The 26,301-nt window shown below is 37.5% G+C and overlaps 1 protein-coding gene across 1 annotated transcript in view; it reads right to left on the bottom strand.

Moving 5' to 3' along the window:
• Positions 1-26,301, bottom strand: part of LOC100033211 (two pore channel protein 2-like) — a 59,247-nt gene that overhangs the window by 19,430 nt on the left and 13,516 nt on the right. Inside the window, exons 3-8 of the mRNA XM_056813762.1 lie at positions 24,713-24,827; positions 13,699-13,827; positions 8,370-8,486; positions 8,121-8,239; positions 7,815-7,916; positions 1,000-1,126 (exon numbers count right to left, since the gene is read on the bottom strand). Coding sequence (XP_056669740.1) covers positions 1,000-1,126; positions 7,815-7,916; positions 8,121-8,239; positions 8,370-8,486; positions 13,699-13,827; positions 24,713-24,827 — 709 coding nt within the window. The remainder of the gene's footprint in view (positions 1-999; positions 1,127-7,814; positions 7,917-8,120; positions 8,240-8,369; positions 8,487-13,698; positions 13,828-24,712; positions 24,828-26,301) is intronic.

The following is a 26,301-nucleotide window of genomic DNA, read 5'->3' as shown; positions in this document are numbered from 1 at the left end:
TAGATGGAAAGCCAGCCTTGAAGTCAAAAGACCTGGATTCAAGAGTTGCCTACAATAACACATGCAGACTGTGTGACCATAAGGTAAATCATAATCCCTTGGTTCCCTGGCATTTAAGACTAGAAATTGCAGAGCAAGAACTAATCTGTATCAGTAGCCAAGAATTTCCTCATAGGAAGTTCACAAAAATCATAGATCCAATCTCCCTCTCCTCCCCCTCCTCCATACTTCTCTTCAGTATTTCTAAAGATAATAAAACTAATACTGACTTACATTTGTATAGTTCTAAGATTTACAAAGCAAGTACTTTATATATGTTATCTCATTTGATCCATGCAGCAGTTTAATTCAGTTCATCAAGTATATGTGCTAGACCCTGGAATAGAAAGACAAAAACTATATTGTCTTTGCATTTAGGAAGCTTACTCAGATGACTTTTAAAGCAGAATGTGGAATTGAAAGTAAAAAAAAAAAAGGAACCATTTTGATTATTATACCTCCATTTTACAGATGAAGAAAAGGGATCCAGGAGAGGTTAAGTATTTTTGTTCAGTCATACATGTCTGAGGCAGGATGTGATGCCAGGTCTTTCTGATTCCAAGTCCCTTTCTCTGTCCACTATGTCATTTAATGACTGTTAACCATAACGAAGTGTCCTACTTAGTAAAAAGGCTGATGAAAGATCGATGTCTTCAGGTCCCTATTAATACAGACTAGAAACCCATCTATAACTTAGTATATATGAGTTCTGCATGGAGATAACTCAAGTATGATGACTTGTAGAACAGTGACCTAAAAAAGGAAGACTTCTTCCAACTTTAAGCTCTTGGGCAATAAGCAACAGAAGGGATCAGCAATAAAATCATGGTCAAAAGTCCCTAGAATTTTGAAGCATGTTTTTCATGATGTTAAAAAACAAACTCTAAATGATTGATCATCATTTCTTTGCCCCAGCACCCAACCACAATGTTCCCTGCCCTTTTGCCTTCTATATGTTACCTTTAAATGCTTTCTGTAGTTGTTGTACACAACAGCTAGAAAGACAGACATGAAGATGTAGGTATTGATGACGATGTAGGTTATGAAAAAGAGAGAATATCGCCAATCTAAGTTGTAAGCAGGCATCCTGGAGAGGAACAAAACAATATGAAATTGAATTGTTTTTAAAGCAATAAATCTTGTATTTTAATCTTAATCACCCTCTTCACTTGCTTTCCATGCCCCTCTCAAGCAGATGACTCCTTATACTACAAGTATGGAACTAGAATTGGAGGCAGTCCATTGTAATGGGAAGAGTCATAGATGGGATGATGAGAGATTAGACTACCAGTCCACACTCTTCCGTTGACCCACTGTAGGATCTTAGTTAAATCATTTCTCTACTCTAGAGGGTTTTTTGCATTTGCAAAATGATAGTTTTACTCAAGGCTACATCCCTTCCAATATCTGTTTCCTTGACTTCTATGAAGGTCACAAAGAAAACTCCCCTCCATCCACCATGTAGTCAGTGCCTAGCACAGCACCTGGCACATAGTAGGTATTTAACAAATTCATTCATTCAGCTGCTCTCCTAAAAGTAGAACATTGTCCAAAATGTCACTGTGGCAGTGGAAGAACATACATGAAACTGAGCTGAACTCCCTTAGTCACTTCCAGGTACATATGCTCATCACTGAAGCATTTTATCTGCTCAGAAATGAAAGCAGGAACATGTGATGTCCTCAAGCCCTGGATGCTTCCTTCACTTGTGTTTCTTTCCCTGATCATAGGTGACAAAACAGCAGTTCTGAGATAGAAGTAGCCTCAGAGACATCCTTATGAGTTCATGAGATCAGGAGTTCCTAGGACCCTCCATCAAACCCGATTGGTAGCAAGAGTTTTCTGCAACTATGCTGCTTTCATAGAAGATGACTCTTGTCAAGAGGATGACTCTGATCCAAATCTGGCTTGCCAGAACACAGGAACATCAAGGCAGTTGTGGAGATGAAGGTAAAAGGACGGCTTAGTTAGCATCCAATAAAATGTTTCAGATTTTTGGAGATTTGAGGATTGACTTTCCAGGAGATTAGGACTTGTGAATTATGGTATCATGTTTTATGATTTTGGATTTTGTTACAGCATTCATGAGTCTTTTGAACATTTCTTTTGTGTAGAAGAACCAATGATATACACTAAATTTTGAGTGCCTGAATAACTACTGTTAGGAGGAATCCTAAGAAATCAGGTAAATCAAAGTCTTAAGTGATTTTCTCTGGGACTCCTGGGTGTGTGAGGGACATAAAAAGCAAGAGAGAAAGAGCCTTGCACCCCTCTTAAAAGCCCAGACTCCCCTAAGAATGAAGCTGGTCTGAACATGAGTCCAGAGCCAGAGCCCCTTGTGGAAGAGATGGTTTTTTTGTTACATCATCATCTATTTATTCCTTTTGGTTAATTGCTACCTCTCTAGGTATCTGCTTTTAATATTAATATGTTCCTGGAACAAGCAGCACATCAGAATTCCTATTGGCATAGCAAGCAGTTACTTTGGGGGTAAAAAATCTAGAACAGAAAGCAGACTTTAAATATTTCAGAATATCTGCATTTTTAAAAAATCTCCCATGATGCTTTTGGTTTTTACAGAACCCAGTTTGGCTCTATTCCCTTAGTTTAAGAACTTGCTAATATCTAGTATTAAAAATCCAATGCAGTAAAATATTTATTAAGAACTTTTTTCCATCTGAATAAGTTTATTTAGTCAATTTAGAACATTATTCCTTGGTTACAATAATCACATTATTTCCCTCCCTCCCCTCCACCCACTCTTTCTGCAGCCAACATGCAATTTCATTGGGTCCTTGATCAGAACCCATTTCCATGTTGTTGTTTATACTAGGATCTTCATTTAGAGTCTACATCCCCAACAATGTGCCTTGAACCCATGTATTCAAGCAGTTGTTTTTCTTTGGTGTTTTTACTCCCACAGTGTTTCCTCTGGATATGGTTATTAAGAACTTAGAGACTATGTGAGAGAGAATTTATAAACACTTTGGCAACTGATTGGACATTGAAGGAGAGGGAAGAATCCAGGACTACTTGGAATGTTTGAACCTGAGCAATTGGAAAATTGTGGTGCCTTCATTAGGAAAAGGGACATTCAGAGCACAAGCAGAAGACAAGTTCAGGTTTGGGCATGGTGAGTTTGAGATGCCTACAAGTCATTCAGTTGGAAATGTCTAACAGAGAATTGGATATGGTACTGGAGCTTAGGGGACAGAAGAGAGCTGGATATGTGCTCCATCTGCATAGGTAGGATCATTGAATCCATGGGAGCTGATACAGTCACTTAAAGAAAGAATAATGAGAAGAAAAGAAGAAGAACCAGGACAGAACCTTGGGGAGGACATGGATGATGATCTACCAAAGAATAATGAGAAGACATGATCATACAAGTAAGAGAGAACCAAAACAGAGTATTGTCATAAGACTCCAGGGAAGAGAGAGGAAAGAGAGAGTATCATAGGGAAGCCACAACATCAGAGAGTTTAAGGATGAGGAGTTAACATTTGAGCTGGACGTTGAAGAAACGATCAGATTTGACTAAGTGGAAATGGTGTAGAGGAAGGACAAGAAGATTCTGGTTAAGAATCTACTTCAAATCTGGCCTCAGACACTTCTCAGCTGTGTGACCCTGGGCAAGTCACTTGATCCCCATTGCCTAGCCCTTACCATTCTTCTGCCTTGGAGCCAATACATAGTATTGACTCCAAAATGGAAGGTAAGGGTTTAAAAAAAAAAAAAGAATCTACTTCAAGCAGGACTTTTAAAGTAGCACACAGAGTATGTGCCATGACTAGCAACCTAATCCTGTATAACATATGCAGTAGGGGAAGAAAAATTAGCCAATTAATCCATTACTGAGGATATTATAGGAATGACAATTTTTAAAAAGATAAATAATTATGTCATGTCAATAAGAGATGTCCTGCCTTCTAGTAAAGCCATTGTGGGGGCATGTAGGTGGCTCAGTGGATAGAGACAAGAGGTCCAGGGTTCAAATCTGGCCTCAGATACTTCTTAACTTTGTGACCCTGGGCAAGTTATTTAACCCTAATTTATTGCATTTACCACTCTTCTGCTTGGAGCAGGTACTAAGAGGGAAGGTAAAGGTTTTTAAAAAAAGACATTGGGGCTCATATTTTTGAATTTCCATAAGAATGGCTCCATTTCCCATACCTTCCACTTTCTAATAGGAAAGCTAAAGGCTCAGAAAACATTCTGCTGTGATTACTTCACCTGTAATCAAGCTATGAGTTGATGACACTTCATAAACAGAGATACAAACAGAATGAATTTGTCAGGTATTTTCCCTCACTTTGAAGTGGTTTATAGACCTCTCCTTTAAGAATTCCCAAAATTTCAAAACTAGAAGATCCCTTCAGAGATCATCTGGTCCAACAATAGTCTGATTTTACAAAGTTAAACAAACTTCTATATTTCCCTTCTATCATCAAGCTTTGAACATCAGCATTCATGTGAATGACCCTCCAACTTCAACACCAAAGACCTTCTTCAGCTCCATTCCCGTCACTCATCAGTGGAGTCATAACTTAAATCTTATCATTCAGAACTGACCACAAATTCTTTCCCCTCTGCCTATTCCACTTCTTCAGTCCTGCTGAATATAGTTTTCATGCTGGTCACTTTTTTTAGTGACTTCACTATCCTCCTCATTTAAATACTCTTCTGGTTTTACTATGACAATGTTTTCAATAGCATCTTAGTATGTCTTAGCTGCTAGATTTCTCTTTCTATCTTCCTCATGTATTCATACTGTTGGGTAGACCCTAACTTCTGCTCCCAGAGAGCCAACTAGTGCTGGAACAAGTCATGAAAATAGCAATTGGGTCAATTATTAATTCATATTATTTACCAAAAGTCAGATAATAATTAATACTTGGAAATCAGCTCTTGTTTTCATCATCAAGAACATATAAAATTAGAATACAGACAAAAAGCATATGATTTTTCAGTTATTTGTTTGGGTATATATTTGGGGGTTTGGGTTTTATAAGATTGTTTACTTATAAAATTGAACAATATGGAAATATGTTTTGCATGATAATATATGTATAACCAGATTGAATTGCTTGCCAGCTCTGGGAGTGGGAAGGATGGAGAGAGGAAGACAATTTGGATCATATAACTTTGAAAAATTTATGTGGAAATTTATTACATGTAATTGGTAAAAAATAAAATAAAATAATAATGAAAAAAGAATTTATAAAACTAGAAAAGGGAGGTAGACAAGTGGGAGAAAGAAAGTAGAACATCATACTGGGTACTGCCTTATCTTCTTCAAAATATTAAAAGAATTAGAAGTGGAGTACAGTATGTTAGATGCATTCTCTCTAGTTAGTTTATAAAAAGCTATAGATAAATAATCACACAGAATGGAGCATGAAGCAATTGTAATCTATACTGGTAAAGGGAGTATTTATAGTAAAGGGAGTGATGATAAGAATATGAATTCATCAGATTATAAGAGCATGAACTCCCTATTCCATTATTCATGGTTGATCCATTTACACTTAATATCCTTCCTACAAACTCTGTTTCTTAGAATCACTTTTCCTTCCAAACTCCTTTCTAGCATAAACTTCTACATGAAACCTTTCCTAATTCCCATCAGTTGTTAATGGCTTTCCCCTCCGAAAAGCCCCTTATATTACCTTATATTACCCTCTTCTGGACTATCTCCTCAGAAAGCAACTATTACCCTCAGAATCAAGGATACCTGGAATTCTACATTCCTAGAACTGTAACTGATTGGTCCCTACCAATATGCTTCCCTTCCATCTTAGAGTCAATACTGTGTATAGGTTCCAAGGCAAAAGACCATTATGGGTTAGGCAATGGGGGTTAAGTGTCTTGCCCAGGGTCACACAGCTAGAACGTGTCTGAGGCCACAATGCACTTCCTTTTAACAGTTAATGACTCCCCTGAGCCCATAGGAAGAGTCAGCTGAACTGAGAGCATAATGGCAGTCAAGCACTCATGTTGGGAACATACATAGCCAAAGTAACTCACACCTCTTATAATGCAAGACCTCAATAAGTTCTTTCCTCATATAGTCCTCATGTTGGCTGCTTCCTACTTGGAAGACTATTTGCAGTGCTTTTCTACTCCCTGACTCAAATTGAGAGACTCACTCAATTTTAATGACCTCTTCCAATAGAGACTTTTTTCCACATTGTAAAACAATACAGAATATAGGCACCTATTTATACTTAGGTCAACACTTCATTATCTGCCCCTTGCTTTACATGATTATATCCTTAATATACACATTTTTACTTTGCACCTATTTTTAGGCACATATCTTGTTGTACCTTAGAAAATGTAAATATTTTGAGGGTAAGGAGTTTTCCACTTTTTTCTTGTATCTCTAGAACATAGTAAAGTGCCTATCCCATAGAAAAAGCTTAATAGATGCTTATATATTAATAAAAGTTCATTCATTCTCAAAGTTTCAGCTCAAATGTTACCTCCTCCACCAAACTTACCCTAATCTCACCAACCAAGGGAAGTTTCTCCTTCTTTGACCCTCCCACAACATCTTATCATTATTATCATTATTATTAATCTCTTATTATTTTTATCTGTGTCCCATTTCTTATCTTCCCTAGTAGACCAGAAGTTCCTTAAAAGTAGAGAATATCTCTTAGATGTCATTGTATCCCATGGTTGTACTGGGAGACCCTCAACATAGTAGGTACTTAATAAATGCTGAATGGATGAGTCTCCTCTCTTTCCATTTCAGATTTACAGAATCCATCATGGCTTATCCTCTCTGGATGAGCCTTGTGGAATCATTCCTGCACTCCTCAGCACTCATGATCATAGCAGATTGGACTTTTCCTTTAAAAAAAGAATCAGAATCTGTATGGCATGTGTCTCTGAAAGAGAGAAGTCAAATTCTAATAGCAAGACTTTTCTATATTTATAAATTAGCTGAACAAATATATGTTCAAAAATACATTTCAAACACTATTCATGCCTTCCACCAAATAAATAAATGAAGATCATAGCATCTCCACTATCCCACTACTCATTTAGAAAGAACACAAAAAGGGGCAGCTAGTTCAGTGGATAGAGAACCAGACCTGGAACTGAGTAGTCCTAGATTCAAATATGACCTCAGATACTTCCTAGCTGTGTGACCCTGGGCAAGTCACTCAATCCCCATTGCCTAAGCTCTTATCACTCTTCTGTCCTGCAACCAGTACTTAGCGTCTATTTTATGACAAGGAAGGAAGGAAGGAAGGAAGGAAGGAAGGAAGGAAGGAAGGAAGGAAGGAAGGAAGGAAGGAAGGAAGGAAGGAAGGAAGGAAGGAAGGAAGGAAGGAAGGAAGGAAGGAAGGAAGGAAGGAAGGAAGGAAGGAAGGAAGGAAGGAAGGAAGGAAGGAAGGAGGGGAGGGGAGGGAAGGGAAGGGAAGGAAGGGAAGGGAAGGGAAGGGAAGGGAAGGGAAGGGAAGGGAAGGGAAGGGAAGGGAAGGGAAGGGAAGGGAAGGGAAGGGAAGGGAAGGGAAGGGAAGGGAAGGGAAGGGAAGGGAAGGGAAGGGAAGGGAAGGGAAGGGAAGGGAAGGGAAGGGAAGGGAAGGGAAGGGAAGGGAAGGGAAGGGAAGGAACAGAAAATATTCATTCCTCTCATGATATGTCTTGTGCCAGGAGATCCCCATCTGAAAAACTATCTCTACTGATATGTACTTGGATTCAGGTGACTAAACCCAAGCACTGACATTAAAATACTGAAAGATAAATAGTAAAATACATACATGACATCAGGGCTGTTAGCAGTGGTCACCAGAACATAGAGATCAAACATTATATCTAGAATATTTGTAAAATAGGATACTCCTTCCACCGTTTTAAGATTCCTAGAGAGAGAGAGGAAAAAAGACATACACACAAGTATAAGGAAAGTGAACAATGTACCCATAACTATGTTTTTTGACTTTGTAGGAATGTGGTTGTAATTATCCAATGATAAAAGTCAACTTCTGATTTAAGAGATTTTTTTTGGATAAGGGAAAATTCAAATGTATGAGTGCCCAAAAGAGAAGACTGTGCAAGGTCCTTACCTATCACCAAACAATTTCAAGGCCATAAGAGAGAACATCAACACATTGAACATGAGCAAGAGAAATACATAGAGAACCTCTGGTAAAGTGTTCCGGATACTTCGGAAGGCCCTTCGAATCTGCCAAGACAAATATATATTTTAATTCTTGATGCAACCCCAAACTACCACAATGACTTCTCCTTGAAAGAAAAAGGCTAAGTCTATTTGAGGAAAAAACATCTATAACATATAAAGCCAATCCACTTACTTGACGGCTTTCAGGAAAATTGATTAAGAAGAGAGGCCTTAGGAATCTTGACCATCGAACACTGCGGATGTTAAAGATTCTAAGAGATCCATAAATAATTAGATCTATTAAGGTCAGCTACAAAAGAAATAAAACAAGAAGTTAAAAGAGGGCTGATGAAGGATAAAGGGCTAATAAATAGTTTTAGGGAGAAAACATTAAAAGGCAGTGAAATCTCTATAATTTATACTTTCTAATTCAGATTTTGTCACTTTGGGGTGGGCTTAGGCTATAGTTTATTTTATCCCAGAGATAAGAGGATTAATTAATCAAGTAAATAAATCAATTAGTAGATATTGTCCCAGACTGTAGTTGTTGCTCAAATGTTTGATGAAAAACAAAAATAGGGCATGATGGCTCACGTGCCTGTAGTCTCTGCTACTAGGGAAGGCTGAAGTTGATAAATTACTTGAGTTCTGAGCTGGAGTAAGAGCAAAGTTAATCAGGTGTCTATTCAAAGTCTGGCTTTTCTATGATGGATCTCTGAGAATGGGGAACCACCAGGCTGCCTACAGAGGAGTGGACTACACCATGTTGGAAAATGGAGCAGGTTAAAGTTTCCATGCTGATCAGCATTCGTATTGAGCTCACTAGTAACTGTTGTACTTCTAGCCCAAGTGAGATAGGGAAACCCAACCTTAGGAAAAGAAAAAGAAAAAGAATAGGAAGGGAGAGAAATAGAAGGTAGGAACAAAAAAGTCATTTATTGAGTGTCCAGTATATCCAAGGTCCAAGGAATGCAAATCAGTCTTTATAAAGTGTCTGCATTTATTCTAGAGATAAAAAAATAAAAATAAAACTCCCTGCCCTCAAGGTGCTCAAGGGAGACAACATGTATATATATATATATATATATATATATGAAATACAAAATAAACATGTCCATGAGTTGTTTGTACATATATATAAGTATATATAAGATATGTACAAAATAAATGCAGAAAGCAACAGGAAAGAGAGAAACAAGTAAATAAAGCCTCAGTCTTTGCTCTCATGGACCTTAAAATTCCCTTGATGAGATAAGATATATGCCTAGCACTAAATATTTTATTTTAGATGGATTAAAGTTTCATATCTGTTACAGACTTATTTTCTCTCTTTTTATTAATTTAAAGGTTTTTTTTTTAGTTTATATGTCAGTACAATTTTGAATAATTATTTTCTGACATTTTGCAATCCATGTTCTCTCCCTCCCTAAACTTTTCCCCTTCCCCAAGATGGCAAGTAAAATGATAGAAGTTTGTAGCAAAAGTAAGCTGGGTGGCTCAGTAGATTGAGAGTCCAACCTAGAGATGGGAGGTCCTGGGCTCAAATCTAGTCTCAGACACTTCCTAGCTATGTGATCCTGGGCAAGTCACAACCCCCATTGCCTAGCCCTTGCCACCCTTCTGTGTTGATTCTAAGATGGAAGGTAAGGGTTGTTTTTTTTAAATATGATATAGATTGTACGTGTATTTTTATACAATATATATTTCCATTTCATCATGCTATGAAAGAAGACACATACAACTTACACTAGAGAAAAATTCATGTAGCAAAAAAAGTGAAGAATGGCATGCTTCAATCTGCATTTAGACTTCACCAGTACCTGCTATAGCATAGATAACCTTTTTCATCATGGGTCCCTTAGAGTTGTCCTGGACCTTTGCATTGCTGATAATAGTCATTCACAATTGATCATTGTACTTTATTGCTATTACTGTGTACAATATTCTCCTGGTTCTGCTCACTTCACTATGTATCTTCATATAAGTCTTCCCAAGATTTTTTTGATCAACTGTTTATAATTTCTTATGATGCAGTAGTATTCCATTACAATAGTCTGAGATAATAATTGCTATCCCTGCTTTTTTACTTTAGCTAAAACATAGGCTCTGTTCTAGCACCTTACTTTTGCTTCATATGTGTCTCCTGCTTTAAATGTGTTTCTGGTGGACAGTATACTGTGGGGTTCTGATTTCTAATCTGATTGGCTGTCCTCTTCCATTTTATGAGTGAGCTTATCCCATTCACATCAACAGTTATAGTTACTATGTGCTTTCTTCTAACTTACCCCCCCTTCCCATGTATCCTTCTCTTCCTCTTATTTTAGCCTTTCACTGTTCACAAATATTTTTATTTATACCTGCCACCTCCCAAGTTCAACCTCCCTTTTGTCCAGCTCTCTTTTTTATTCTTCTTCCCCTTCTTACTTCTCAATGGTAAGATGGGCTTCTATAGCTAACACATGCAAATGTTATTCCCATATTGCACCAGTTCTGATGAGAGTAAAATTCAAGCACTGTCTGCCACCCATTCACCTTCCCTTCCACTGATTCTTATGTACTTCCTCATGTGAGATCATTTATCCTCAATTTTCTCTCCTTTTCTCTTTTTCCACTGAATTTCTCTTTCTTATCCCTTGATTTTGTTTTGCTTTTTTAAAAAATCAAATCATATTCAACTTACTCCCTGATATCTGCTATGTCTGCTCCTATTCTCTGGTCTAATAGTGATAAAATTCTTAAATATCTTCCATTCCTTAAGTCCTAAGTAATCAAGGTACCTTAGGTACTTCAAATATCAAAGATACCTTAAATATCTTAGTTATCACCTCATGTAGTAATTCAATTAGTTTAATTCCATTGTTTCTCTTGATTACTTTAATTATCTCTTATGTCATTAATATCTTAAGTATTCTAGTTAACACTTTCCCATGTAGGAATGTGATCAGTTTAGCCTCACTGAGCCCCTTGAGTTTCTTCTTTTCTTTTTATGCTTTTCTTGAATGTTGTATTTGATCACTGAGTTTTCTTTTCAGCTCTGGTTGTTTCATCAGGAATGCTCAGAAGATTCCTATTTCATTAAATGCATATTTCTTCCCCTGGAGTACTGTGCTTGATTTTCCTGCATAGGTGATTCTTGGCTGTAATCCTAGATCTTTTGTCTTGTGGAATATCATATTTCACATCTTTTGGTCCTTTAATATAGAAGCTTCTAGGTCTTATGTAATCCTGTCTGTAGCTCCCCAATATATGAATTGTTTTTTTTTTCTGGATGCTTACAGTATATTCTCCTGCGAATCTATAATATTCCTAGGATTGTTAAATTTGGGGTCTCTTTTAGATAGTAATTGTTAGATTCTTTCAATTTCTATTTTCCTCTCTTGTTCAAGAAGATTAGGGCAGTTCTCTCTCATAATTTCTTGCAATATGATGCCGAGGATCTTTTTTTGAGCATGGCTTTCAGGCAATCTAATGATTCTTAGGTTATCTCTCCTGTCTGCAAATTTTCCTGTGAGATGTTTGAGATTTTCTCCTTTTTTTCTTCTTTTTAATTTATTTTATTATTTCCTACTGTCTTATGGAGCCATTAGCTTTTGTTTATCTAATTCTAATTTTTAGAGAGCCATTTTCTTCTTTGATGCTTTGTATTTCTTTTTTCAGAGTTATTTTTTCTATTTGAGGTTTTGTAGTTCCTTTTTTAGGAATCTATTGATTCTACCATTTTTTCCTAATTTTTCTGCTAAGTCTCTTATTATTTATTTTTTGGTTCTCTTTTAGAGGTCTTTTGGGAGTTCATTCTGGGCCTGACATTCTTTCACATTTGCCTTTGAGGGGTCACACATTTCCATTTTGGCATTGCTGTCCTTTTTTGAACTTAAATTTTGGTCTTCCCTTTTGGTGAAATAGCTTTACAGAGTCAGGCCTTTTCTTTGTCTTTTACTCATTTGAAGGGGGCTTTTTTGTGATCTTGTCTATATGCTGAGGCTCACTTCTGGGGTGGAAGGAGTACTGTCCTTGAGTTCCCCTTGGTGCATGTATAGTGTATTTGGCTGGATTTCACTCCTTAGCTGCCAGTTCTCTCTGGTGTTGTAAGTTCTGGGTTGTTCCTTTCACTGCAGGTTCCCTGGAAAGTGCTTACACCAGACCAGTCCTCAAGCTCCTCAGCATGTGCTTTCCCTGGGCTGATCAGGCCTATTGTCTTTCAAGAATGAAAATGGCAAAGAAATCTCTCACTTTTCATCCTAATTATGTTTGTAAACAGTATAAGTGGGTTTTTTTTAAGTCCTTTCTACTTTATTTCATTTTAGGACTGGAAAAATCCAGGGAATAAATTATGACTTTAGAAGATTAAAAAAGGAGGCAGAAAGCATTCTGTTTCTCAGCTCAGGAACAAAAGGCTAGAGAGGCAAAAATGAAGCATATGTTTTCAGGCATAGTCAATTTGTTGATGTTTTTATTGACTGAAGACATGTTACAAGGAAGGGCTCAACTTGGGCTAGGAGCCAATTACTGGGGACTAAGAACGATTTTTAAAAAGTAAGACAGTTAACAGTAAAACATTTTTCTTTAAGAAGTAAAGCATAAAGCAGTAAAACATCTAAAAAGAAAAAGAGAAGGCCCATATAAGATTTCTTTTAAAAGAAAGGGGATGGGAGTCAGGTAGTAGTTGATTGGACAGAGAGCCAGACCTAGAGACGGGAGTTCCTGAATTCAGATTTGACCTCAGACACTTCCCAGCTGTGTTACCATGGGCAAATCACTTAACCCCCTAATCCTATCAATTCTAAGACAGAAGGTAAGGATTTTATTGTTTAAAGCATAAGCGTAACTTATAAGAATAATAATATACTAGGATAATTTTTTTTAAGGATTAGTTTCTTCAAAAGTTCTACAAAACTACAAGTATGAAAGTGTTGACTTTTTCCTTTTTTGTCTTAAAAAAAATCCTTGTAATAAAGGATGAGACTCTGGGAGGAGATAAGGGGAAGAATACAGGAAATGTAGGTTACAAAAGCAAAGGATTATCATTTAAAATCCATTTTCCCCCTAAAGATCAATTTCACCATCTCTGACGATAGGATATTTGAGAAATGTTTCCACAAACTTTTATAATATCTTCCCTTCTCTTTCCCACTCCAGTTTTCCTCTACTTATAATATGAATCACTGCACTGAGAGACCACAAAGCCAAGCACTAAGTTTGGCCTCTGTAAATGACATAGTGAAAGTTCATATTAAATTGTTAGAAGGGAGACACAGAGTGAACAAATTTCACAAACTCTGGACTGACCTATAATTCTCCCTCTCCCCAAAATTTCAACCAAACCACAACTTCCTAGCCACAAGCAGCATAATGGCTTGGTAGAAACTGAAAAGCAAATGAGGATATTAGTAAAGTTTCATTAATAAGGAAGGACCAGTTTTACGTCCTTGTCCATGGGGGGAAATTCATACAGAACAGACCAAGCAGCTACATCTGTTATTTCCCTCTGCCAAACCTTTTAAGACACAACACATAAGACTCACCATTATGGTTAGCATGACACAGATGTTTTTGGTATCCTTCCAGAAAACTTTGCGTGGAGTGACTTTTGCAAACTGTACAAGCCGCCCCAAAAATACACAAAGACAGAGAACTTCGACAATTGAGGTAGCCTACACAATAAAAAAACAGAACCAGATTTATATCATTTGACAATATTTCTAGAGTAAGCTTTAATTTTCTCTTACCCCTCTGTTGCCAACATTCTTCTCACTCAGAAAATCAGAAAGTGAAATAGTACCATTGAAATTGTAATACAGTAGGAGAAGAAAGAATACTGGGGGAATTATGGTGATAAAATAAACTATGTGGAGAGCCATCTTACCCCCGCTGTCTGACAGAGTCATAGCCAGGGAAATGGAATTTCTATAATTATTATTCTCTCCCCAATAAGGAGAAATAATCAATACATATATCACCTGGATAATTTCCCCAAAAGATTACAGTCACAGAATTAAAACCTAAAGACCAATACCCACTACCCCTCCCTTCTCTCTCAAGGAGAGGCACACTTAAATGCTCCACACCCATTGCAGGCCAAACATAACAGATAAATCAATCTTTCCTTTGAAATACAAGTTACTGACATACTTCGCTGGTTCATAACCAAGCAACCTTGCCAGGTGCCTGAATTGAGCACAAGAAATATACAACTTGGAAATTGAGGAAAATCCCAGTTCTGATCTGTATTAAAGTTACCCTTTAACCCTGTGCCTAGCTGTGAAATGCTGTTACCCATATCCTAAGTAATTGTGATTGATTGTGAAAGCTGATCAAAAACAACAGTGATTTTCCTAGCTGGTCATCCCACATATCAGGGAGAACTAACATCCAGATCACCCTGTTTATGTCATTCATCTATTTCTGTTATAGCAACAATGTTTCATTGACTATCTCCTTAGATTTTGTGTCTGTTGTTCTATGGAAATATGTATGTTGAGAAATGATTGTGTGCCAGAAAAGTATGTACTCACTGAACCTATAAAATAAATGCAAACTCTGTGTGTGCATGGCAGAAATCTATGTGATGCCTAAACACAGGATTGAGCACACAGTGTCTCTCATCATTTATTCAACTGGACCATCACATCTAGACAGAAGGGCCCTCCCCTCTGTGAACTTTAGATTTACTCCACCCTGCTTAGTCTTCAGAATTTTAGCAACCAGGAATGTATACATCCCCACTTAAGGATTAAATGTGAGGGAGGATGGTCTGTGACCTGCGTGTGCTAGCAAGTGACAAATCAAAGACAGCTGACTGACACCCTGGGCTGTCCTAAGCCATGTTTAAGCCACCATTGGTACATATGAGACCCAGGAGGTGATGTAAAGAATTGCCTTCATATTTTGTGTCATTTCCTGTGAGAGGGGCTTCTGCGGCTTTTATGGACTTGGGTGATAAAACTTGACTTGGAGGAGCTCTGAAGTGTGGGTCCTGAGACTGCTTCCCTTAGGCGACCACATGGTGAGTGTTAAGGCTGACTTTCCATTGACCCTTCTAAAGGTTCCAGCCTTCAAGAAGGCCCCCTCATCTTGGAGGAGGCCTCCTAGCTGGAAGCCAAGCTAGATATAATCTTCTGGGAAGGCCCCTGGGCAGAGAGGCCTCTGAACTCCCCCTGGCTCAGGTCAGGCTGAAGTAGATCTTTACCTCTTTCTCTCTTTCTCCTTCTTCTTAATTTCTTCCTTCTATTGCAAATAAACCACCATAAAATTCCATTCTGACTTGAGTATTTCATTGGGATTTAGAATTTAAATCTCTGGTGACCACTAAATAATATGTTCAGTCTCAACACAAAAATTTACCCCTAACACCTCTGAGAGACCACTGGCTCGGCTCTCAAAGAAAATATATTCATAGAAACTTTTTTTTAAAGGAAAATTGCTGTAGTCCTCAGTAGTTTAACAATGTTACTCTAACTTGCAATGCTTCATTTTGGAAAACTGAATCATCCTGGTAACAGGCTCTATTATTTGACAAATAACTAGATCATAGGATATAGATTTAGAGCTAGAAAAGACCTTACAAATTGGACAATTCAACCTCACTCTCCCCATTTTAAAGATGAGGAAACTAAGTCTCAGAAGGCTAATGCGTCTTGTCTAAATTTATACAGATAGGATGCAGCACAGCCAAGATATGAACCCAAGTCCTTTCACTTTAAATCCTGTAGTTATAGAATCATAGATTTAGAGTTGAAAAGAATCTTAGAAACTTAGTCCAACCCCCTCATTTTACAGATAAGGGAGATGAGGCTGAATGAATTACTTGTGCCAGGTAGTTAAATACCCTTTCCTTTGCAGCCAAGGAGCAATAATAAATGAAGAACTAGACTTAGAGTTCGGAAGACCTGGGTTCAAATCCTGCCTCAGGCACTTAACAGGTGTGTCATCCTGTTTCCCAATTTTTCTCAGACTCAGTTTTTTTCAATAGGGTTAATAATAGCATCAAATTCACAGGGTTGTTGTGAGGATCAAATAAGACACTATATATGTAAAGCTCTGTGCAAACCCTTAAAAGTATAAAAACACTAGCTACTACATTTTTGCCAAATAACTGCTGCTCACCAGCAAGTAAGATGATTTTTAAAAGTCTGATTCTTTGCCTTAAGTTATTAGGCTACATATAGACGAGCTATAGCTCAGATATCCAAGAGCTATTTACTCAGTAATAGGGGAAACTCTTCAATGGCTACATTAAGATATTGAAGGTACTATGACTCAGCCATGCTTGGCTGGCTAGGCACAAGAATGAAGCCCCTTTGGGCACCAGAATAATATTGAGGTTCTCTCTGTGGCTCTGCTTTTGTACAAAAAAGTGACAATTTCTCCATGATCAGAACCCCATCTGAGCATGGATTCACTATGGCTGGCAACAGGGAGCTGCTAGTGACAGTTAAGTTCTACTCATAGGAATCCAATCCCAGTGGCCAAATAGTTTTCATACAGTAACAGTACTATGAATAAAGAGAATGTGTTTTGGTAGCATTTTTCATTATCAGAAGCTTTCCTCCTGGGGTAGAAATAACTTTGGAAATACAAAGAGATATTCTGGAAAGTCAATAACCAAATGTGACAAATAATATAATAATATAATGCAATATGTACAATAATACAATAATAAAATAGATATCAGATAACCTTGGGGAAGAAAAAGGGGGAGGGAAGGAGTTTGAATAGATTGAGAAAAGGAAGGGGGCAGCTGGGTGGCTCAGTGAATTGAAAGTCAAGCCTAAAGACAGGAGGTCCTAGGTTCAAATTTGATTTCAGATACTTCCCAGCTGTGTGACTCGGGGCAAGTCACTTAACCTCCACTGCCTAGTCCTTACCACTCTTCTGCCTTAGAACCAATACACAGTATTGATCCTAAGATTAAAAAAAAAAAAGATGGGGAGATGAGAGGAATTGAATTTGTTCTCAATCAACAAACATTTATTAAGCCTACTATGTTCCAGGCACTGGTAGGTGCTGAAGATACAAATAAAAGGCAAAACATAATCCCTCCCCTTGAGGAGCTCACAGTCTAGTGGGAGAGACAATATGCAAAAAACTATCTACAAAAAAGCTATAGGATAAATGGAATATAATCAGGAGAGGGAACACACCAGAATTAATATGTGAAGGAGACATGTTCTCAGGCAAAGAGAAGGGTAAAAAATGAGATTCTAGAGGGAGGACACTTACCATTAGACCTGTGCTGGGACAGGGACTTAGAAGAAATCAATGATTCAGCTCCAAGAAATAGCCTCCTGCCATTCCCTCCCTTGTCCCCCTCCCCTTTCTCCTAATCTTCCCTCTTTGCTATCCCTATCTAATTCAAGTTTCCTTTCGAAGCCAAACTCAAAAGGGCCTCCTACTTACTAATTCCTGAAATTCCTTCACTGGAGACAAATCTTTCCATCCTCCCATGAGAAACCAAAGACCTGGAACGATTCAACCACCAAGTGGCACTGCTCTCCACTAACCTGATACTTACTATTCGACCAGAATAATAAGATAATTGGGAGAACTCTACTCACAACAGCAGTGATGCATTTGACCCCAGAAAATCACTGTTTTAGGAAAGCAAGTATCCACCTCTCCTTGAGTGAATGACTTTCTGTCCTCCAATTTGGCCTCTCTCTTTGGGGAGAAGGGGGAGGTAATAGTAAATTACAAAGCCCAAACCACAAAGACCACCCCAGTCAATTTGACCAACCACTTATATTTCAAATGTACATAATCATGACATCTGTATAGAAAGTTAAGCATTTTTTTTGTCTGTGGATAAAAAATACCCTAATCCCTCCTGGAAAAATAGACTGTGTATAGGGCACTGCATTTAGACTGAGGAAGCCCATGGAAGAAAGTACATAGAAAGTACATTCTTAGGGGGCAGCTAGGTGGCTCCATGGATTGAGAGCCAGGTCTAGAGATAGGAGGTTCCTGAGTTCAAATTTGACATCAGACCCTTCCTATCTGTGTGACCTTGGGCAAGTCACCTAACTCCCATTGCCTAGCCCTTACCACTCTTCTGCCTTGTGTGAACCTTAAAAATTCTCAGACCCTACTTCATAAGGTTGGATTGTGAACCTCAAAAATTCTCAGACCCTACTTCTTAAGATTTGGTTAAGACCATTCCCCATTTTAAACAATGAAGGAACTTAGATCAGGAATGTGAGACCTCTATTCCACCCCTACTTAAGCATACTTTAGGGAAGAAACTCCTTGCTGAACAATGAAAAATATTTAAACCCATACTTATAGTAAGGCAAAAGTTCTTAAGCTGTGCCTATTTTTAGATCTAATACAAAAGGGTGCTAAGTACCTATAAAGGTCAGGCAACTTGTGAATTTACAAGGAGCAAAGAGGTGAGAACTTACTCAGAGGTTTTCTGGTGTGAATTTAATAAAAAATGTAAGCCTTCTTAGGTGTGAATTAAGAATGGTCTGTCCTTTGGAAAATGTCTACTGTGATTGGTAGATGTGAGAACTTAGGGGAGGTCACATAGGAGAAAATTCCCTTTAAAAGGAGGCCTCAGGAGAGATAGACAGATGGAGCTGGTGGAGTCAGCTGAGATGGAGCTGGCCTAGTGTCTCTCTGAACACTAGAATCTTGCTTGGACAAAATCTTGTGGTGAGTGGATAAAAAACTGACTGATCCCTCTCTTAGGGTTTTCAGCTTAGGCTGGCTCATGCTGGCCTAGGCTGGTATAGCCCTTTTCCCATTATTCCTTTTTCTCTCTTTCTCTCTTTCTTTAATTCCTCATTTGTATTAATTAAAATCTCTATAAAACCCAGTTGACTTGGGTATATTTCATATTTGGGAATTTTTCCCTGGCGACCACCTTATATTTGATTTAAAAACAAGACACTGTCTTGAAAATATATTTTCTGCGGTCACTATTTAAGCCATCCACTCTTTTATCTACTACAATTTATATCTTCCACTATTTTAATTATTATACTTGGAAGCAGTATATAATATTGATTCTTTCTAAGAATGAAGTTAAGAGTTTTGAAGAAGGAAAGAAAGTACATACAGAAGTTTCAAGTCAATGGTTCTGACCACAATTTCTGTCTGAAGGATACCAAAAAATATGCACTTTAGTGCAAGGTTCTGCCATTTCCCTGCTGCATAGACATTAAAAGTAGACTAATTTTATACAGATAATTTCCTGTTTGGAATGCTGAAGGGAAAAAGGGAGTACTATGAACCTCCAAAATTCAGGTTTCTGTCTTAATCCCCAGGACTGGCCAGATGCAATCAGCCATATTTTCCTCATTTATTGCTACAGCTGGGTGAAGAATATTAAAAACTGCATTTAAGGAGATTCACATTGGGCCTTACCTGATGAAGAGCAGAAACAGTGAAGCTAATATCCAGAACATTTTTGGCAATCTGAATTTTAGATTTCCCCTCCCCCAAAAAAGGGGGATGTAGACATTTAAGAGTTCAAAGTTCAACTATGTTGAAATCATCAAAATGGCAGCTCTTAGGATAATCAGATTCTTATATGCTAGTGATATAATCCCATTGCCTAGCCCTTACCACTCTTCTGCCTTGGAACAGATATTTGGTATCACTTCTAAGGCAGAAGGTAAGAGTTTCGAAAAAAACTGCTTCCAAGTAGCAAAGGATTCTGAGCAAGGATCCTGAAGAGCCTGTACTTTGTGTTATCTACCTTTAAGAAAGTGAAGTTATTTGGACTAGTTCAATTCTAGAGCAAAGAAACTTGACACCATCTAGCATCTTCTTCTATAGGTGTCTCTACCTCTACAACATTAGTATAAGAGAAATAGAATTAAAGATTTAATGGAGATAACCTATTGGGAGTGCACTAAGGTCCTAGATGCTACCTTTAAGTTTGGTTTCAAGAATCCCTTTTTCCTTAAACAGAATTACCAGTAAGTGTACTGGGTTAATGGTTTTTATAGTAACAGAAATACTAGATGATTTTATATGTTATACACTCAGGCTTGTTCTGAATAAAACAAAAATCTTGCATGTAGAAAAGAAGTTTTGGAATTATGTATACTTGACAAACTCTTTCAAGCCAAAGACAGTTTATTCAGCTGTTTTTCCAAAATGCTAATGTTCTGAAGTAGCTCTTTCTGCCCATTTTTCCTCCACAAAACAGGAAATGGTCTGATAAGTCATCTTGGGATACAAACCAAGAAGATTTATGTCAGGCCATCAGGCTCCTAGAAAGACAGCTGAGTTCATTCCTGTTTTAATAGACAAGAGGGAATTTTAAAAATAGGAGCCCATTGTTACATGAACTTGGGGGGACAAGGGGAGAAGTGGAAGGGGGAGATATTACTGATAAAACGAGGGAAGAAAATAAAAGAACCAGGAGACAAACTTAAGAAACTATACATTTGCCTGGGGATGTTCCCCTGTTTACCTTTAAATGAGGAAGGACAAATAGAAGCTGCACTAAGAGGTGTCATTTATACATGGAGCTGTGGAGATACACTGTTTTGCCTTATGTTACTTGGAGAAAGTAGTAGGTTTTTTCTTTTAAAACACAATGACCATTCTATAAATCTGTGATCCTCAAAGTATAGTCCAGGAATTCTTGGAGGTCCACAAGATCCTTTCAGGGTGTTTGTAAGTTCAGAGCTATTTTTGATAATAATACCAAAATATTTGCTTTTTAAAGTACTCCCTTTTTTTAACTGCTTATCTGTGTGAGGCCAAATTTTCTTCACTTACTTCAAACAAAAGTACATATCCAACAGGTTGAATATAGAGGTAAATATGAAAATCTAGCTTTTATGTTATAACTGTAAATCTTGAAATTTCTCAGACTTGTGAATGTTAAAAATTTTCCCCAATGGGGAATTCTCAATTGGAACAATTCCCTACTGGGAACATTCCCCATTTTGACTGTGAGAACTCGCCAGGATCAGAAATGGGAGGATCTCTACTCCACCTGTACTTAAGACTGCTTTAGGGGAGAAAACTCCTTGCTAAACAATGAAAGTACTTGGACCCATGCTTATGATGAGGCAGAGAGTTCTTTGAGCTATGCCTGTTTTTAGAATTGATTCAATGGGATGCTAGGTACCTATAAAGGTCGGGCAACTTATAAACTTGCCAGGAGCAAAGAGGTGAAAACTTACTTAGAGGTTTTCTCTTGAGGGGATTAGTCAACTCAGCTGTGTTTTCTCTGGTTCAGACTTACTGAGGGGATTAGTCGACCCAGCAGTGTTTTTAGAATGGGTTGTCCTTTGGAAAACGTCTACTGTGATTGGTAGATGTAAGGACTTAGGGGAGGTGACATAGGAGAAAACCCCCTATATAAGAAAAAGCAGAATCTCTTGAAAAAAAATCCTTTTGGAGAAAGCTCTTACAAGGATCGCTTGGGAAGAATCTCTTGAGAGAGGCTCTGGAGAAGGGAAGCTCTTGGAGGACAATCTCTAAGGAGGTCTCACTGGAGCTCCTCTGAGGGGATTCTATCCCTCTGGAGGCTCTGGAGAGAGGCCCTTTGAAACAGTCTCTGACTGGATCTCTCTTTGAGGAGGACTCTGGCTGGAACTCTCTCTGGTGAAGTCAACTGAGATGGAGCTGGTCTGGTGTCACTAGAATCCTTGCTGAGACAGACCTTGTGGTGAGTGATAAAAGACTGACTGACTGATCTCTCTCTCTTAAGACTCAGGTCTAGGCCATGTTGGCTTAAGGCCCTTCATACTTATACTTTTTTTTCTCTCTCTCTCTTTCTTTGATTACTCATTGTATTATTAATTAAAATCTCTATAAAACCCAGTTGACTTGGGTATATTCATAATTGGGAATATATTCCCTGGCGACCACCTTATATTTGATTTAAAACAAAATACTGTAGTGAAAACATATTTCCTGCGGTCACAATTTACTCACCCACTCTAATATCTACTATAATTTATATCTTCCACTATTTTACTCACTACAGTTTACAACCTCAACCATTTTAATTGTTACAGTTTATGGCAAACAACTCTTTTAACTGCCACAGTTTATGACATACACTATTTTAAATATAACATAATAGACATGAGATACTTGCAAAAATATGTAAAACAATGCCACTCTTTTCATGCCATTTTGTTTTGTTTTGGAAACTATAGTGACTTTTCATTAAAAATGTGTTATATATTAATGTAATGGGTTTATTGTTACTAATTTAAAATTCATATATATTTTTTTAACTTAGAAGTTTTCATTTTTAATAGAAACTATCAGCCACATATAATAATAAACCACATAAATAAAAGGTCATTGAGGTCCTTAATAATTTTTAATAGTATAAAAAAGTCATGGAACAAAAAAGTTTGAGAACCATTGTTATAAAGGAACCTCATCTATCACAGAGTGTTCCTCAAATTACAATTTAAAGATTAAGTCTTTATCAAGATCAGTCAGCGAATGAACATTCATTAATTACCTATAATTTACCAAGTATTTTGCTAAGAACTGAGGATACAAAAAAAAGACAAAAGACAGTTCCTGCACTCTAGGAGCTTTTAATCTAATAGAGGAGATAATATGAAAATAAATATGTACAAACAAGCTATATTCAGGATAAATAGGAAATATTTCAGAAAGAGAAGGCACTAGATATGAAAACGATTGGGAAAAGACTCCTGTAGAAGGTGAAATTTTAGTTGAGACTTCAAGGAAGTCAGTAGGCAAAGATGAGGAAGGATAACATTCCAGCCATTGAGGGACAGCCTGAGAAAATCTCAGGACCCAGAGATTAAATGTCTTTTTTGTGGAATCACAAGAAGTCCAGTGTCACTGGATTGAAGAGTATAAGGCAGGGAGCAAGATATAAGAATTTTGAAAGGAGCTGGGTTATAAAAGACTTTGAATGACAACAGGATTTTGTATTTGATTCTGAAGGTGATAGTCACTGGAATTTACTGAGTAGAGGGATGACATGGTCAGACCTGCACTTAGGAAAACTAATTTGGCAGCGGAAGAAAGGATGGGTTGGAGTGGGAGAGACTTGAGGCTGGCAGACTGACTAACAAGATATTACAACAGTCCAGGTTGGCATCAGAGTGGTGACAGTGTCAAAGAAGAGAAGGGAGCATATTCAGGAGATGGCACAAAGCAGAAATCTATAGGCCTTACCAACAGATTGGACATTGGGGGTGAGAGACAGTAAGGAATTGAAGATAGCATCTAGGCTATGAATTTGAGGGACTGGAAGAATGGTGCTTGAGGGAAGGCAGGGGCAGGGGGAGAATATAATATAATTAGTTCAGTTTTGGACATGCTGAGTTTAAGATGATTTCTGTATAATGTAGTTTGAGATTTCTGAAAGACAATTTGGTGATCCAAGCCTGGAAGTCATCAGAGAGGTTGGGGCAGGAGAGACAGATCCTAGAATTGTTAGTTTAGAGATAGTAATAATCCATGAATATCTGATGAAATCATCAACTGAATTACAGAGAGAGAAGGGAAGGGGGGCACTGCTTAAAATCCTCTAGTTACAAGACATAATTGGGATGAGGAACTGAGAAGGAGTCACTAGATAGGGAGGAGGAGAACCAAGAGAGGGTAATATCAAGAAAACCCTAGAAAGAAGAGAGTATTGAGCAAGAAAGGTGATCCATATTGTCAAAGACTGTAAAGAGGTCAAGAAATGGAGAATTGTGCCTGGAAAGTTATAGGAATACTGATTACATTCCTCATTCAGATCCCTTCAGAATCTCTTTTTACCATGTTTATGTAGAGTTACACACAGCATATCACACCAATTGACAGTCATCATTTATCATTTGAAAACTATAGAACAAATATGGTGGTTAGGATATAGGATCTAAAGACATTTATTATTATAATACATCACAGCATTCTTGTTTACTGGCATCAAGTGAAATGTTCTTTAGAACATTATTTCTCTTCTAACCTACAACAATTCCAAAAGAATTCCAATACTAGATACACCTGATCTCATTGATGTGGGACTCCCACTTATGATGTAAATGAGTAAATCATTCATGCCTGCCAATCCTGAGTGGTTCTCATTCACTTGTCCTCATGTAAATCTGTTAAAGGGAGTTCCAACCCCACCCACATACTGATGACCTTTCAGTAGATTTCATGATCTCTTTTCAAAAGGAAGAGGAAGAAAACTAAGAAAATGGTATTTGTACAAAAGAATGGAATTTATTCTTGAAGAACATGATGCTATGGTACAAGATTTCTTTCCCAGAAATGGAAAGGCAAAAAATAGTTAATTAAGATTTGTTCAAATTTTAAGAAAAAAATAGAAATTTCATTATTCTGATGTCAATGTGGAAATCTAGAAGTTCCCAGTTTCTTTAGTTGGGAGGTAGAAACCCCAGGTTTTGATGGAGACCAGTGAAGTAGGACCTTCCCTCAGGGAGAAAACTCTCCCGTGACAAGGTCAAAACCTGGGGTTTCTACCTCCCAACTAAATAAACTGGAGACTTCTAGATTTCCATGTTGACACTGACGACTCACATAAACTAAAGTGTTACATGGTGTTTCATCTCTGGGACTTACCAGGAAAGGGAGTGGGTACACAGCAGGCTCCTCAAACAGGGCAAGAGAAAGATCTAGAAAAATAAAGAAGTAGGTGGCAACTTGCATAGCCCAGTGGTTGTAAAGATAGTAAAATCTGGAAGGAAAAAAGGGATATTATAAATAAATAGCGAATCAAACTATCACCAAAACATTTATTTCTTTCCTTAACAGAAAGCTTATATTTTTGGTAAAATGTAACCCTTATTACTTGACCCTCTTTGCCTTTTCTTTCCTCCAGAATTGCAGGGAAGAAAGGCTACCAGGAGATTTTCCTTTACATTAAGAGTTAAAGAATAACATCATTTGCCTTTTTTGCTATTTTGGATACTGGGGATGAGAACTAGAGGGATTGGGAGGATGATGGTCCCCTCTATAGTAATAGAGAAGGTAAGAGTAGGAGGAGAGTCTGGCAGGAAGAGAATTAGTTTAGTTTTAGACATCTTTGAGTTTGGATAAAATAAATCAAACCAAATCACCCAATATCCACTCACAAGTAAAAATCTATCACATGGTATTTTTCTTACTCAAGATCCATTCACTTTTTACATTAAAATATTATATTTGTATTAACAATAAAATTCTATTCCTATAATAATTAAGGATTATATAGTATGATTGTTATTATGCAGTCCTTATCTTTCTCCTGGGCTCTAATTCTGCATCAGTTGCCTCCTTGACATTTCCACCTGGATGTTTCATAGATACCTCAAATTACTAAGTCCAAAACAAAACTCCATCTTTCCCCCTCAACCTGCCATTCCTCCTAATTTCCCTGTTTCTGTCAAGAGTAGTGCCATTCTTCATTCATCTAGGATCACAACCCAGGAGCCATATTTGACCTCATCTCCCTCACTTCCTATATATACAATTTTTACCAAGTCTTGTTGATTCTACCTCCTCAAAATCTCACTTTAGTCCCCTTTTCTCTGCTCACACCATAACATATCTAGACCCTTGGCCTCTTGCCTACATTATTGCAATAGTTTTCTTATTTGTTCCCCAAGAATCTAGTCTCTCCCCTTCTCTACTCTGTCCTACATACAGCTGCCAAACTGACATACTTAAATCATATCTGACCATTGTATTCTGCTCAAGAACCTTTAGTGGCTCCTGAATGACTTTAAGTTAAAATTCAAACAATTCAGTTTGGTATTAAAAGTCCTTTGTAATCTGGATCCAACCTATCTTCAAAAAAAAAAAAGTATTGTTTTTTCAAGAAACAAGAATGTATTTTCTTTCACTCCCACCTCCTTTCCTCCTCCATTGAACAACAACAACAAAAAAGAGAAAATAAACATAAAGAAATTGCTTGTCAAGCAAAGGAAACCCTTCATTGGTCATATCCAAAAATATCTGGTCAGGAAGTGGGAGAAATCATGATTTGTCATTGAACTGATCAGAGTTCTCAAGTCTTTCAACACTGTTTTTCTTTATAATGCTGTTATTGTAACCGTTTTTTTTCTAGTTCTGATCACTTCACATAGGTTTCTCAGTTTCTTTGAAACCATCCATTTCATCATTCCTTATGGAACAACAATATTTTATTACATTTATATACTATAATTTAT

This window comes from Monodelphis domestica, chromosome 1 (genome assembly GCF_027887165.1).
Source record: "Monodelphis domestica isolate mMonDom1 chromosome 1, mMonDom1.pri, whole genome shotgun sequence".
NCBI classification, from domain to species: Eukaryota; Metazoa; Chordata; class Mammalia; order Didelphimorphia; family Didelphidae; genus Monodelphis; species Monodelphis domestica.
The sequence above is the reverse complement of the archived record's forward strand: the minus strand, read 5'-3'. Positions and strand labels throughout refer to the sequence as shown.